The sequence below is a fragment of the Lepisosteus oculatus genome, chromosome 27, assembly GCF_040954835.1.
Source record: "Lepisosteus oculatus isolate fLepOcu1 chromosome 27, fLepOcu1.hap2, whole genome shotgun sequence".
NCBI classification, from domain to species: Eukaryota; Metazoa; Chordata; class Actinopteri; order Semionotiformes; family Lepisosteidae; genus Lepisosteus; species Lepisosteus oculatus.
In genome coordinates, this window is record NC_090722.1 from 6,558,853 (window position 1) to 6,572,009 (window position 13,157).

Here is a 13,157-nt window from a genome sequence, read left to right on the forward strand (position 1 = left end):
ACTCACTGCCGAGCACTCACACTCACACACACTGGCCCTGCACATCGAGGCTGCCCCCAGATGTCTGAGCCTACACCCCCCTTCACAGGCTTCTACCCCTCCTCTCCCCTCAACCAATCCGTCGCCTGTTTTCGACGTCATCGCGCCGCTCTTCCTGTTTTCCGACGGCGAGGCGGTGGAGCCCACAACACTCTGCGGAGCCTGAGCTGCACTGCCAAACCCCTTAATCCATCTGCAGGTAGGGAGCGCCTTTCTCGTTCGCCCCGGGTGGGTGTTCGCGGAGACACGCGTGGCTGGTGTCGGGGAGTCGGGCCGGGGACGGCGGCGAGCCCAGTTGGTCTGCGCCGGGAGATGTGGCCCCCAGCCGCTCACGACCCGCCTGTGGTATCGCGACATGACGTTCGGGGTGCGTGGAGTGAAGGCTGGCGAGAGTGGGCTGGAGGCGGAAGAGGCAGGGGTCCCGGGTCGCGCTGAGGGGGGGGGTCGGTCGGAGCCGATACTGGCTGTGCATCTGTGCGTGTGAGAATTAGAGGCATCGGGGGGCGTGTGATCGCGAGTCGGAGCTCTGCAGGCGCTAGGGCCGGTCCTGCCGGTGTCGCTGGATGTCGGGACATCAGTGGTTCAGCATGCACAGTAGTTTCAGCGCGCTGCTGGCGCTGCACAGGGTGGTATCGTTGCGGGGTGGTCTGGCACGGCTTGGCCCAGGACGGTATTGTACCGGCTCGGGCTGTGCAGAGCGGGCTGCAGGCGAGCACACTTCTCCTGTCCCGCAGAGCTGTCTCTGGGGACCGCAGGAGAAGGACGCCGGTGCGTCTCCCGGACGTGTTCGTCCTTGTCCGCCCCGCACACGAGTCAGGCTGTCAGCCTCTCTTAATGACAACAACAACACCAGGAATAGTAATAACATGTTGTTTATCAAGTCCCTTTCCAAGCCCACTGACGCCGTGCATAGCGATGAAGAGAGACAGAAAAACACGGTAAAAGGTCAGAGGAAAAATTAAGCCAAAACATCCAGGAGTCGAAGCAGGAGGGTCAGTCTGCAGCAGTGGGGACAGTGAGCGCAGCACAGAGCCGTTCAGGGCTGCCGAGGGACCAGATTATTCTGAGGCTGGAAGCCAGTTAGGAGACAGGCAGTGCTGCAGAGATGACCGCAGAGGCGGGCAGTGCGAGGTTTCAGTGTGTCACCTCTTGTTCTTCTGGCCATCGAACTGGACAGATCCGCCCAGACGGCCTTCCGCCACGCTCCGGACACGCCGCACAGCACTCTGGGTACCCCGCAGGGCCACCGCCACAGTCGTGCCTCCTTGATTCGGGTCATGTCCGGTCCGGAGCAGACGGGCTGTGGGGTATGGTCCTGTACACTGGGAGCTCCCTGGACCCGTCCTGCTGCCCTGCTGGTTCTCTTGGACACGCAGGACGTGTGACCCCAGATAGCAGGGTGCGGGTGTGCGGCGGGCAGGGTCGGGCCAGTCTGGGTCTCGCTGGTCAGTGTCCGGGCCTCACGCAGCTGGGCCTCCGTGGGCAGTACCAGACACCCCTGGCTCTTTCACCCACCGATTCCTCCTGCCTGATCGGACCACAAGCCAGGGGAGACAGGCAGGAACTACGGGGAAGAGCATTTAAAGCCAAGGACAGGAGGCACTGCTTTACACAAAGGGTGGTGGGGGCGTGGAACAGGCTGCTCAGCTGTGTGCTTGAAGCTGGTACCCTGGATTCTTTCCAGAAACAGCTGGTTGAGATCCTCCAATCAGGGCAGGAGGCACTACTTTACACGGAGGGTGGTGGGAGCATGGAACAGATCCTGAGATCAATTGACTACTAACGACCCAACGGGCTGGACAGGCCGAGTGGCCCCTTTGCTTTATAACCAGTCCAGTCCAGTTTAATTGTCGTGTGCACCACTGTTCTCAGTGCCTGTCCTGGTTTCCCTGTGTCCCAGTTTGTTCTGGGGGTAAAGCTGTCTGTATCTCTTAGGATCTCACCTCCCTGCAAGTCCTCCTCTCACCCTCTCGTGTTCTGACTGGAGAGGCCCGGTTCCTCTCTGAGACCCACAGTCTCTCTGCAGTGTGCTGTTCTGACTGGAGCGGCCCGGTTCCTCTCTGGGACCCACAGTCTCTCTACAGTGTGCTGTTCTGACTGGAGCGGCCCGGTTCCTCTCTGAGACCCACAGTCTCTCTGCAGTGTGCTGTTCTGACTGGAGAGGCCCGGTTCCTCTCTGAGACCCACAGTCTCTCTGCAGTGTGCTGTTCTGACTGGAGAGGCCCGGTTCCTCTCTGAGACCCACAGTCTCTCTGCAGTGTGCTGTTCTGACTGGAGAGGTCCGGTTCCTCTCTGAGACCCACAGTCTCTCTGCAGTGTGCTGTTCTGACTGGAGAGGCCCGGTTCCTCTCTGAGACCCACAGTCTCTCTGCAGTGTGCTGTTCTGACTGGAGAGGTCTGGTTCCTCTCTGAGACCCACAGTCTCTCTGCAGTGTGCTGTTCTGACTGGAGAGGCCCGGTTCCTCTCTGAGACCCACAGTCTCTCTGCAGTGTGCTGTTCTGACTGGAGAGGCCCAGTTCCTCTCTGAGACCCACAGTCTCTCTGCAGTGTGCTGTTCTGACTGGAGAGGTCTGGTTCCTCTCTGAGACCCACAGTCTCTCTGCAGTGTGCTGTTCTGACTGGAGAGGTCTGGTTCCTCTCTGAGACCCACAGTCTCTCTGCAGTGTGCTGTTCTGACTGGAGAGGCCCAGTTCCTCTCTGAGACCCACAGTCTCTCTGCAGTGTGCTGTTCTGACTGGAGCGGCCCGGTTCCTCTGTGGGTTCAGAGCCACAGCTCGGTAGCCCTGCTGCTCTCGGACCCTGACAGGGAGTCAGTGGCTTGAGTTCCTACACGTTGCCAGCTCGGCTCCGACCCGGCGTGTCAGAACAACAACAAGAAGACGGACACGTCCGGACCAGCCGGTGTCGACGCGCTGTCGGGGGGGGGTCGGTTTATTCGGTTTGTGTGGCGCGGGGCGGGCGCGCGTGTGGGGGTCGGGGTCCCCCTGGCGGCGCCGCGCGGGCACAGCGCCGGCTTCATGGAATCGGAGCGCTCGTGCGGAGAAAGGAAACCGAAACCGGAGCGAGGACAGGCGCCGAGATTGCAGCGAGAGGCTCGCGCTCCTTCCCCCTCCGCGCCAGACACGCGCGATCGCGGCTGGGCTCCGGGTGCAGCAGAGACCCGGGCTGCACGGATCTCTCTCTCATCACAGCGGGGAGGAGAGGTGCCGGTTCGGCAGAGACGTCGGGTTTTAAAGTTGAAGCTGCTCGCCGTGACGGTCCGTCCCCACGGACTCTCGGGGAGAGCCAAGGACGGGATCGGTTTCCCCCGCAGCTCCGGAAGGCGTCTTTGAATTTCTGCTGACGGGTCACTGATCACCGGTGTCATCTCACTCCGCCGGGCAGCCGAGGGCTCCAGACGCGTTTTTAGACGAAGTTCCTGAGCCGCCGGTCGGCTGTCGGTGTTCACCGTAAGTCAGTAACGCAGAGCGGGGTTGAGTGGGGTTCAGTAGGGTTCAGTGCAGCCCGGTTGTTGGCGAAGCATCAGATCTCCCAGCTGTCGGAGTTCTTCCAGGAGAGACAGGGCAGGCTGCTCTCCTCTCTGTCTTTTCGTGTTTGTTAAATGCGAAAAAGGCGGATTCCTAATGCAAGGACTTGTACAGGGCTGATAAAGTGATCTGATCTTAAATTAAATCGGGGGACGGGGGTCACGTCATCCCCCTTCAGGCGCTCGGGCGTCCCGGCAGAGCCCCTCGCGCTGCCGCTGCGGCTCCGCTCCGATTAGCTGAGCCGTGAGTCACGGCGCGCGCTGTCGCCCGGCGTTAGCGTGATGCGAGGGGCTCGCGCCCTCGTCAGCTAATTGATTTAATTGAATCTTTTCAGCGCATCGTTTGCCGGCATTGAACGTGTAAAAGCTGTATTTTTCATAGTCCTGGTTCAGGGGCGCCGGTCGGTTTTGTTGGACTCGTTGCTCCCGGTTTGGAGGGGCAGAAGTGGGGAGACTCCTCTACGTGCCGGGAAAAGGTTGGGGTGCGATTAGAGACAGACTGACGGCCGAGAGCCAGCCCGGGGGGCTCACTGGGGGAGTATGGGTCTCCGTCTCCGGTGCGGGATTCTGGCGCCGGTCCTGCTGGCTGGCTCGGTGTGGGGGGAGGGTCTGGCCCCCAGGGCAGCACTAACGCCCCCCTCTCCTCCCTCCCCAGGTGCTCGGGGCCCGAGCCGGAGTGGCCCCCACCCTCGCTGGCAGCGCGGACAGCGCCCCCCCGCCCGGCCCTCCCGGCGCGCTATGAGCGCAGGAGGTGGCCGTGCCAGAGCACCGCGCCAGCCTCTGTCCCGCCGCCCTCCCCTGCATCCCCTTCGCCCCCTCCAGCCCCCCCCCACGGGCCCCCCCGCCCCGCCGCCCTTCGCCGGCCCCCGCGGCGGCGCCCCCCCGGACTTCCGGCAGCAGCAGGTCCAGTTCCTCACCGGCCAGAACCCCGAGGCCCCCCGGTTCTGCCAGGCCCAGCCCGGCCCAGCGCGCCTCGGTTTCGGGTACCCCGCCGGCTACCCCGGCCAGCACCCCGGCTTCAGGGGCCCACCCCGGTACAGGGGGGGCTCGTACGCTCCGGCTTACGGCTGCGCCCCATTCCGGCTGCCGGGCCGGAGCCAGAACCAGAACCAGAACCCTAGGGGCTGGGAGCAGAGCTACGCCCAGAGGCGGGCCCGGCAGGACCCCGTCGACGCCCTCTCCTCCAGGTTCCAGGAGCTGGGCGCCGGGGGCGAGTGTCGCGCCCGCGCCGCGGTCCTGCAGGGCCTGGGGGCGCTGGGCCCCGGGGAGACCGCTCACGCCCGGCTGCTCGCCAAGAGGCTGCGCCTCCCGAAGAAGAGCGTCAACAAGGCGCTGTACGCCCTCGAGAGGGAGGGGCGCGCCCACAAACAGGGGGTGACCCCGCCCCTCTGGAGCTTGTGCCGAGAGGGAGGAGGAGGAGGAGGAGGAGGAGGGCAGAGAGGAGAGGAGGAGGGCGCGAGGGAGGAAGAGGAAGACCAGGAGGGGAAAGCGGCCGGTGAGGAAGAGGAAGGCGGGAGCTCCCCGGAGGATTCCGACTCGGACTCGGAGGGCGGGGGAGAGGAGCCCGGAGAACCGGAGCGCTCGGCAGGCGGGGCTTTCCGGGAAGGGCCGGGATCGGGAGGCGGGCGGGCGGAGCAGGAGGCGGACCCCGGCCGCGAGGGAGGAGCCGGCGGGGGGGGGGCGAGCGTCGAAGCCGTCTGCGAGGGCGGGGCCGAGAGAGGCGCCGAGGAGGAGGAGGAGGAGGAGGAGGAGGAGGCCAGCATGTCGGACACCAGGGAGCGGATCTGCCAGTACCTGTACGAGGCGGGCCCGGCCAGCGCCCTCGGGATCTCCAAGCACCTGGGCTTCAGGACCGCCAAGCAGGTGAACCCCTCGCTGTACGCCATGGAGCAGCAGGGCGACGTCACCCGCCACAGCGACGGCGCGCAGCCCGTCTGGGACCTGAGCGCCCGGAAGAGGGAGCGGATGGGGCGCCACCGGAAAGTGGCGCAGTCCCAGGCGCGGGGGGTTCTGGGATCGGGACCGGGAGGCGGGGAAGACCAGGAGGGCTCCCAGGGGGGCGTGATCGGCGCTTTCCCGCCCGGCGGCTTGGAGCCGGTCCGCGGGGCGGGGGGGCTCCCGGGAGGAGACGGGGAGGCGGGGGTGGGGAACGGGGGGCAGCCGGAGGTCAAACCGGAACCAGCCGGCTCCGCCCCCGCGTCCCCCCTGTCTCGGGGGGGGTACCCCGTGGAGGAGAACGGGCAGTGGGCGTCGGATGAGATCCCCGAGTTCCTGAACGCCATGAGCGGGCCGGGCCCCGTGACGCAGGACCGGGGGCCCAGCGCCCTGCAGAAGCTGCAGGAGGTCCAGTCGAAGAACCCGGTCAGCGGGCTGATGGAGTTCGCCCAGCACACGGGCGACAGCTGCGACTTCCTGCTGCTGGAGCAGAGCGGGCCCTCGCACGACCCCAGGTCAGTACGGGCCGCCGCGCCGTCCCGTCGGGCCGCGGCCTGCGCGCAGCGGGACGGCAACCTCTCGTTCCCCGCCCCCAGGTTCAAGATGCAGGTGGTGCTGGGAAGCAGGAAGTTCCCCGTCTCGGAGGCGTCCAGTAAAAAGACCGCGAAGAAGGAGGCGGCGGCCGAAGCCCTGAAGGTCCTGCTGAGAGAGCTGGAGGGGGGAGAGGAAATGAGCTCGGAGGCCATGGACACCCAGAGTCTCACGTCTCTCTCCACAGTGAGTACAGTGTGCGAGAGCGTGGCCCACACTGATCCCACCGCTCACACCACAGTGAGTACAGTGTGCGAGAGCGTGGCCCACACCGATCCCACCGCTCACACCACAGTGAGTATAGTGTGTGAGAGCGTGGCCCTCACTGATCCCACCGCTCACACCACAGTGAGTACAGTGTGCGAGAGCGTGGCCCTCACTGATCCCACCGCTCACACCACAGTGAGTACAGTGTGCGAGAGCGTGGCCCTCACTGATCCCACCGCTCACACCACAGTGAGTACAGTGTGCGAGAGCGTGGCCCTCACTGATCCCACCGCTCACACCACAGTGAGTACAGTGTGCGAGAGCGTGGCCCACACTGATCCCACCGCTCACACCACAGTGAGTACAGTGTGCGAGAGCGTGGCCCTCACTGATCCCACCGCTCACACCACAGTGAGTACAGTGTGCGAGAGCGTGGCCCTCACTGATCCCACTGCTCACACCACAGTGAGTACAGTGTGCGAGAGCGTGGCAAGTACAGAGAAAAAGAGAAAGGGTTGGGAGAGCTAGGGGTAAGGGACCAAGGGACCCACCATGACACTGTAGTGGATACAGAGGGCATAAGACGCCCTGTATGACCATGTCTTCCCTTTGTTACAGTACACTGCTCCAGAGGGCTCGGCAGAGGCGGTCTCTCGCTCGTTGCCGGGGGGCAAGAACCCGGTCAGCATGCTGATGGAATACGGGCAGAAATCGGGGCACCCCTGCGAGTTCCTCACCGTTGCCCAGCAGGGGCCTGCTCACGACCCCAGGTAACCCCGAGTCATTCCTGTCCGTCAGCCCCTCTCGGGCTGGGGTGCAGCGTGCATGTGTTAATCCGCGCCCCCCACCCCCTCCTGTCTCTCGCTCAGGTTTACATTCCAGGTGAAAGTGGGGGACCACGTCTTCCCGCCGGCTGTGGCCAACAGCAAGAAGCTGGCGAAGCAGCTGGCGGCGGAGGTGGCCGTGAAGGAGCTGATGGGTGATGGGAAACGCGGGCTGGCACCCAGCAAGGTACGGCGACCCGCCCCCACGCGCACACGCGCCCCCCACGCCGTGCCTCCGCCCAGCCCGCGGTCGGTCACCTCTCTCTCCCCCCCCCCCACAGCCGCAGCTCAGTTTCGCGCCCGAGGACGGCGCCCCCAGCCTGCCGCCCGGCCCCTCCCTGCCCCCCCTGACCGTGGCGGAGCTGGAGGCCGCGCACGCGGCCGGCGTGGGCGACCTCATCAACCACCTGAACAAGAACGCCATCAGCGGCCTGCTGGAGTACGCGCGCTCCAAGGGCTTCGCCGCCGAGATCAAGCTGGTGGAGCAGTCCGGGCCGCCGCACGAGCCGCGGTGAGGAGGGGGCGCCGGGCGCCGGGGCGCGGGGCCGGGGGCGGCGATGGCGGGCGCTGACCTCTCCTGTCCTGCAGGTTCACGTACCAGGCGAAGGTGGGGGGGCGCTGGTTCCCCGCGGTCAGCGCCAGCAGTAAGAAGCAGGGGAAGCAGGAGGCCGCCGACGCCGCGCTGCGCGTGCTCATCGGGGAGGCCGAGAGGGCCGCGCGCACCGGAGAGTTCGCCCCCGAGGTGCGCTCCCTCGCCCGCCGCTCGCCGTCCGGCCCCGTGCGCGGCCCCGTCCGGCGCAGGCTGACCCCCCCCCCCCCCCGTCTCCCCCCAGCTCCCGCTCACCGGCAGCACCCTCCACGACCAGCTGGCCATGCTCAGCCACCAGCGGTTTAACGCCCTGACTGCCAGGATACAGCACAGCCTGCTGGGACGCAAGATACTGGCCACCATCGTCATGAAGAAGGGAGACAGCCTGGGCACTGTGGTCAGCCTGGGCACCGGTGAGTGAGAGGGAGGGACAGATGATGATGAAGGAGTGTTCATGTGACGATACAGAGGAGCTGGACTGAGTGTCTGTACAGTGACTCTCCAGCTCTGATGATGATGAAGGAGTGTTCATGTGAAGATACAGAGGAGCTAGACTGAGTGTCTCTACAGTGACTCTCCAGCTCTGATGATGATGAAGGAGTGTTCATGTGAAGATACAGAGGAGCTGGACTGAGTGTCTCTACAGTTACTCTACAGCTCTGATGATGGCAGTTGTGATGTAAATGCTAACTGAGTATTTGGCTTCTTTGTTGCTAGGAAACCGCTGTGTTAAAGGTGAGGAGCTGAGCCTTAAAGGGGACACAGTTAATGACTGCCATGCAGAAATCATCTCCAGAAGAGGCTTCATCAGGTAAAGACTTGAGTGATGAATACTCCATTGTTTGTGTAGATGGGCAGATGTTTAGTTATGTAGTGAGCTAGAAAATACACAACCCTTTTCATCCCAAAAAGCTTCACCAAGATGTTCAGGCCAGAGTGAGTTTAGTCAGGACACCAGGGTCAGCACCCCACTCTTACTGACAGTGTCCTGGGGCCTGTAGTGACCAGTAGTCAGGACACCAGGGTCCACACCCCACTCTTACTGACAGTGTCCTGGGGTCTGTAGTGACCAGTAGTCAGGACACCAGGGTCCACACCCCTCTCTTACTGACAGTGTCCTGGGGTCTGTAGTGACCAGTAGTCAGGACACCAGGGTCCACACCCCACTCTTACTGACAGTGTCCTGGGGTCTGTAGTGACCAGTAGTCAGGACACCAGGGTCCACACCCCTCTCTTACTGACAGTGTCCTGGGGTCTGTAGTGACCAGTAGTCAGGAGTGTTAAACTGTGTGTTGTGTGAATCGGGAGCCAGGAGCCAGTGTGCAGTTTCTTCCTGCGTCCTGGTGTCCTTCACAGTGCAGGAATGACTCCTGTGCCCTGGAGAGAGAGAGAGAGGGAGGGAGGGAGGGGGATGGAGGGAAGTGAAGGGAGAGGGAGAGAGCCAGGGCCGTCTCCTCTCCTGTGTCGTCTCTCTCTGCGTATCGACCCCTCCTGCCGCTGCGGTCTCTCTCGCCTGTGCTTCCTCTGGCTGCGCAGTGCGCACGATGACCACCTCCCCCTCTGCCTCCCAGGTTTCTGTACAGCGAGCTGATGAAGGGCCTGGAGTCCCAGGACAGTATCTTTGAGCCGGCTGAGGGAGGGAAGCTGCGGCTCAAACCCGGCATCACGTTTCACCTGTACATCAGGTAAGCGCTCCCACACGCACGAGCACCAGGAGCTGGTCAGGCTTCAGTGTTGTCAGTCACACCCCAGATACATTGCGGTCTGACCCACTCCAGGTTTTACACTGGTGTCAGACTCCCAGTGCACAGCACTCTGATCCACTCCAGGTGTTACAGTGCTGTCAGTCAGACTCCCAGTGCACAGCAGTCTGATCCACTCCAGGTGTTACAGAGCTGTCAGTCAGACTCCCAGTGCACAGCAGTCTGATCCACTCCAGGTGTTACCGCCAGCTGCAGGCCTGTGTCATGGAGATCTCAAGTCGCCTGACTTGTCTCACCCCCCTGTGCGCAGGGGGGCGGGAGGTTAACAGTGGTGTTCGGTCTCTCCCTGCCTCAGCACGGCCCCCTGCGGGGACGGCGCTCTGTTCGACAAGTCGTGCAGCGAGTCCGCGGCCGGGGTGGGCGCCGGCCACCAGCCCCTCTTCGAGAACTCCAAGCAGGGCAAGCTCCGCACCAAGGTGGAGAACGGTGAGGCGCGCTCCTTCTCCCTGTGTCTCCCGCCTCTTCCTCCCCCTCCTCCCCCAGTCTCTCCAGTCCATGTTAACCCTGAGCTCTCTCCCCTCTCCGGCTCCGACAGGGGAGGGCACGATCCCGGTGGAGTCCAGCGACATCGTGCCGACGTGGGACGGGATCCAGCACGGCGAGCGGCTCCGCACCATGAGCTGCAGCGACAAGATCCTGCGCTGGAACGTGCTGGGCCTGCAGGGGGCGCTGCTGAGCCACTTCATCGAGCCCGTCTACCTCAGCACAGTCACCCTGGGTGAGGAGGGGGAGGGAGGAGAGGAAGAGGAGGGGAGGAGGGGGAGATAGAGGGGAGCAGGTGACTCGGAGGAGGTCAGAGACCCCCGGCTCAGAGCGGCTCTGTTTGTCCCTGCAGGGTACCTGTACAGCCACGGTCACCTGACGCGCGCGGTGTGCTGCCGCCTGGCCAGAGACGGAGACGAGTTCACCAAGAGCCTCCCGCCTCCCTTCAGACTCAACCACCCTGAGGTACGGCTGCACACGCGCTACACCCTCCCTACTCGCACAGTACACAAACTCTACTCACACCCTACTCGCACAGTACACAAACTCTACTCACACCCTACTCACACAGTACACAAACTCTACTCACCATGTGCTACACACACCCTACTCACACAATACACAAACTCTACTCATCATGCACTACACACTCCATACTCCACAGAACACAAACTCTACCCACCCTGTGCTACACACACAATACACAAACTCTACTCATCGTGCGCTACACACACCCTACTCACACAATACACAAACTCTACTCATCACGTGCTACACACTCCATACTCCACAGAACACAAACTCTACCCACCCTGTGCTACACACAATACACAAACTCTACTCATCATGCGCTACACACACCCTACTCGCACAATACACAAACTCTACTCATCACGTGCTACACACTCCATACTCCACAGAACACAGATTCCCAGTTCAGTGTGCGCTCTCTCTCTGCAGGTGGGCCGTGTCAGTGTGTACGACTCCACGCGCCACACCGGCAAGACGAAGGAGTCCAGTGTGAACTGGAGCCTGGCGGACGGGCAGAGCGTGGAGGTTCTGGACGGAACCAAGGGCAAACAGGACGGGTAGGTGTGGGCTGGGTCGGGCCGAGCCGGGCCTGGGGGCCCCACAGGAAACCGGCCCCCTACAGCGCGGAGCCCTGACGTTGTCGTCCTGCTCTCTTCTCCCCCCGCTGCCCCAGGCCGAAGCTGGAGACGTCCCAGGCCTCCAAGAGCAGCCTGTTCCGGCTGTTCCAGGCGCTGTGCCAGCGGGCCGGGCGGGCCGAGCTCCTGGCGCTGTCCGCCTACGGAGACGCCAAGCTGGCCGCCCGCGACTTCCAGCGGGCCAAGACCCAGTTCTTCTCGGCGCTGCAGGCCATGGGCTACGGCACCTGGATCAACAAGCCGCTGGAGGAGAAGAGCTTCGTGTGCGACAGCCACTGCGCCGAGGGCTAGGGGCCGGGGAGGGGGGGCCGGGGGGGGGCCGCCGGGCGCGTGATCCGCTCAGACCGCAGCGGGCATTTCTAACCCCCGGCTCCCAGGAGCCCCTGCGTCATGGAGCGGGGGATGGTGGGACGCGTGGCGTGGCGTGGCGTGGCTCTGCTGGGGGGGGGGGGAGGGCGGTGTTCCCCGCGGTCTCACTGCTGTGCCGACCGGACTCTCGCCCAGCGGCTCCCCGTGTCCGGGCTGCGGCTCGAGCCCGATCTCCGGCGCGGCGTCCCGGCCGGCGTGTGCGTGGCCCTCCCCCGCGCCGCCCTGCTCTGCGGGGCGAGGGGCAGGAGTCGCGCCCGTCGGCCGGCCCCCCTCTCGGCTCGGCTCGGCTCGAGTGGCGTTCCGCTGGGATCTTCCCCAGGCCACCCAGCCAGTCAAAGTGCCTCACAGAGAGCTGGTCGGCGCGGATCCGGGCCGGCTCTGCCCCGCTGAGCGAACCGGACCCCGGGGTCCGAACCGGGGCAGACAATGGGTTCTTGTTCCTCGACGCGTTCTAGAGGTTATTGGTTAAATTCAGATGTTCTTTACCAGTAAACGGTACGATCAGGTTAGTGGGGGTTTACTGAAGGGGCAATGAGCTGGACGGGAGACACGGGGGGGGCGTGGGGCTTCTGTTGGGGGGGGGGGGGGCGTTGCTGGCTTAACCCTTTCAACTCTGTACCCCTGCGGCGAAGATGGAGGTCGGTGAAGCGGCACAGAGGCAGGAGGGCGGCTGGGCAGGGGAATCATGGGACCGACTGGCCTGTGGCAGCAGGGGCCGGCACAGTCGTCGATGGCCGCTGCCCGCCTCGGTGATGACCACTCCAGGCGCCTCTCCGCCGGCCTGATACCGACCCGATATCGGCGGCCACGGTGTGCAGAGAAGAAACGGACAGCTCGGTTTCGTCCGCGTCTCCCGTTCCAGCTCGCTGGTGTCCCTGCGGGGGTCAGTCGAGTGGCGCCCAGCTCGCAGGCGTCACGAGTTTATTAAGACTTGGTTTTAGGAAGCCATGTCTCTGGGTTTTATCTCCTGTTGGTTTTAATTTTCCGAAATCGGCGCCAGGGGCGTTGGGCTGCGTGTTCATTCCTGTTCCTGCGCGCGGCAGACTGGGGCGCTCGGTTTAAGCGCGGTCTTTGTTTTGTTTTCATCGCGGCTCGATCCCGGGCCTGTGAGCGTCTGCTGTGTTCTGTTTTTAATAAAAAGGTTTGGCAGGAGCGTGGGTTTGGCCTGGTCTTTGTTCCGGGAGGAGGGTGGGGAGCTGGCCTGGGCGGAGGCACTCAGCTGCTGCAGGAGCAGCACTGCCACTAGGGGTCTGTCCACCTGCCTCTCTGTCCACCTGCCCGGGTCTGTCCACACCCGCCTCTCTGTCCACCTGCCCGGGTCTGTCCACACCCACCTCTCTGTCCACCTGCCCGGGTCTGTCCACACCCACCTCTCTGTCCACCTGCCCGGGTCTGTCCACACTCGCCTCTCTGTCCACACTCACCTCTCTGTCCACCTGCCCGGGTCTGTCCACACTCACCTCTCTGTCCAAACTCGCCTCTCTCTCCACCTGCCCGGGTCTGTCCACACCCACCTCTCTGTCCACACTGTCCAGTTTCCATGAGTCAGTTTGCTCTTGCTGCTGTTTGCTCGGACACGCTGGCCCTCAGCACCAGGACTGGGGTCCCCTGGGTCCGAGGAAGAGCTGCGGAACCCCCCCCCAGCCTGAGAGGACAGCAGGGAC

The 13,157-nt window shown here is 63.8% G+C and overlaps 1 protein-coding gene across 2 annotated transcripts; it reads left to right on the top strand.

Annotated features, from left to right (window-relative positions):
- adar (adenosine deaminase RNA specific) lies at positions 1–12,645 on the top strand. 2 transcript variants are annotated; one of them, XM_069185238.1, is made up of 15 exons: positions 1–238; positions 4,222–6,016; positions 6,098–6,278; positions 6,918–7,069; positions 7,169–7,310; positions 7,405–7,634; positions 7,712–7,865; positions 7,957–8,125; positions 8,430–8,523; positions 9,284–9,397; positions 9,771–9,901; positions 10,011–10,193; positions 10,311–10,423; positions 10,919–11,046; positions 11,163–12,645. In XM_069185238.1, the coding sequence occupies exons 1-15, from the start codon at positions 61–63 to the stop codon at positions 11,413–11,415; spliced, it is 4,017 nt and encodes a 1,338-aa protein (XP_069041339.1). In that variant the 5' UTR covers positions 1–60; the 3' UTR covers positions 11,416–12,645. The 2 variants fall into 2 exon arrangements, with proteins under 2 accessions (XP_069041339.1, XP_069041340.1); XM_069185239.1 differs by lacking the exon at positions 1–238 and adding an exon at positions 3,023–3,489.
- The last annotated feature ends 512 nt before the right edge of the window (positions 12,646–13,157 follow it).

Coding starts and splice junctions, on each gene's coding strand:
- adar (XM_069185238.1), top strand. CDS start 61: ATGTCTGAGCCTACACCCCCCTTCACAGGCTTCTACCCCTCCTCTCCC. Junction 239..4,221: donor ACCCCTTAATCCATCTGCAG/GTAGGGAGCGCC, acceptor CTCCCTCCCCAG/GTGCTCGGGGCCCGAGCCGG. Junction 10,194..10,310: donor CCTCAGCACAGTCACCCTGG/GTGAGGAGGGGG, acceptor TTGTCCCTGCAG/GGTACCTGTACAGCCACGGT.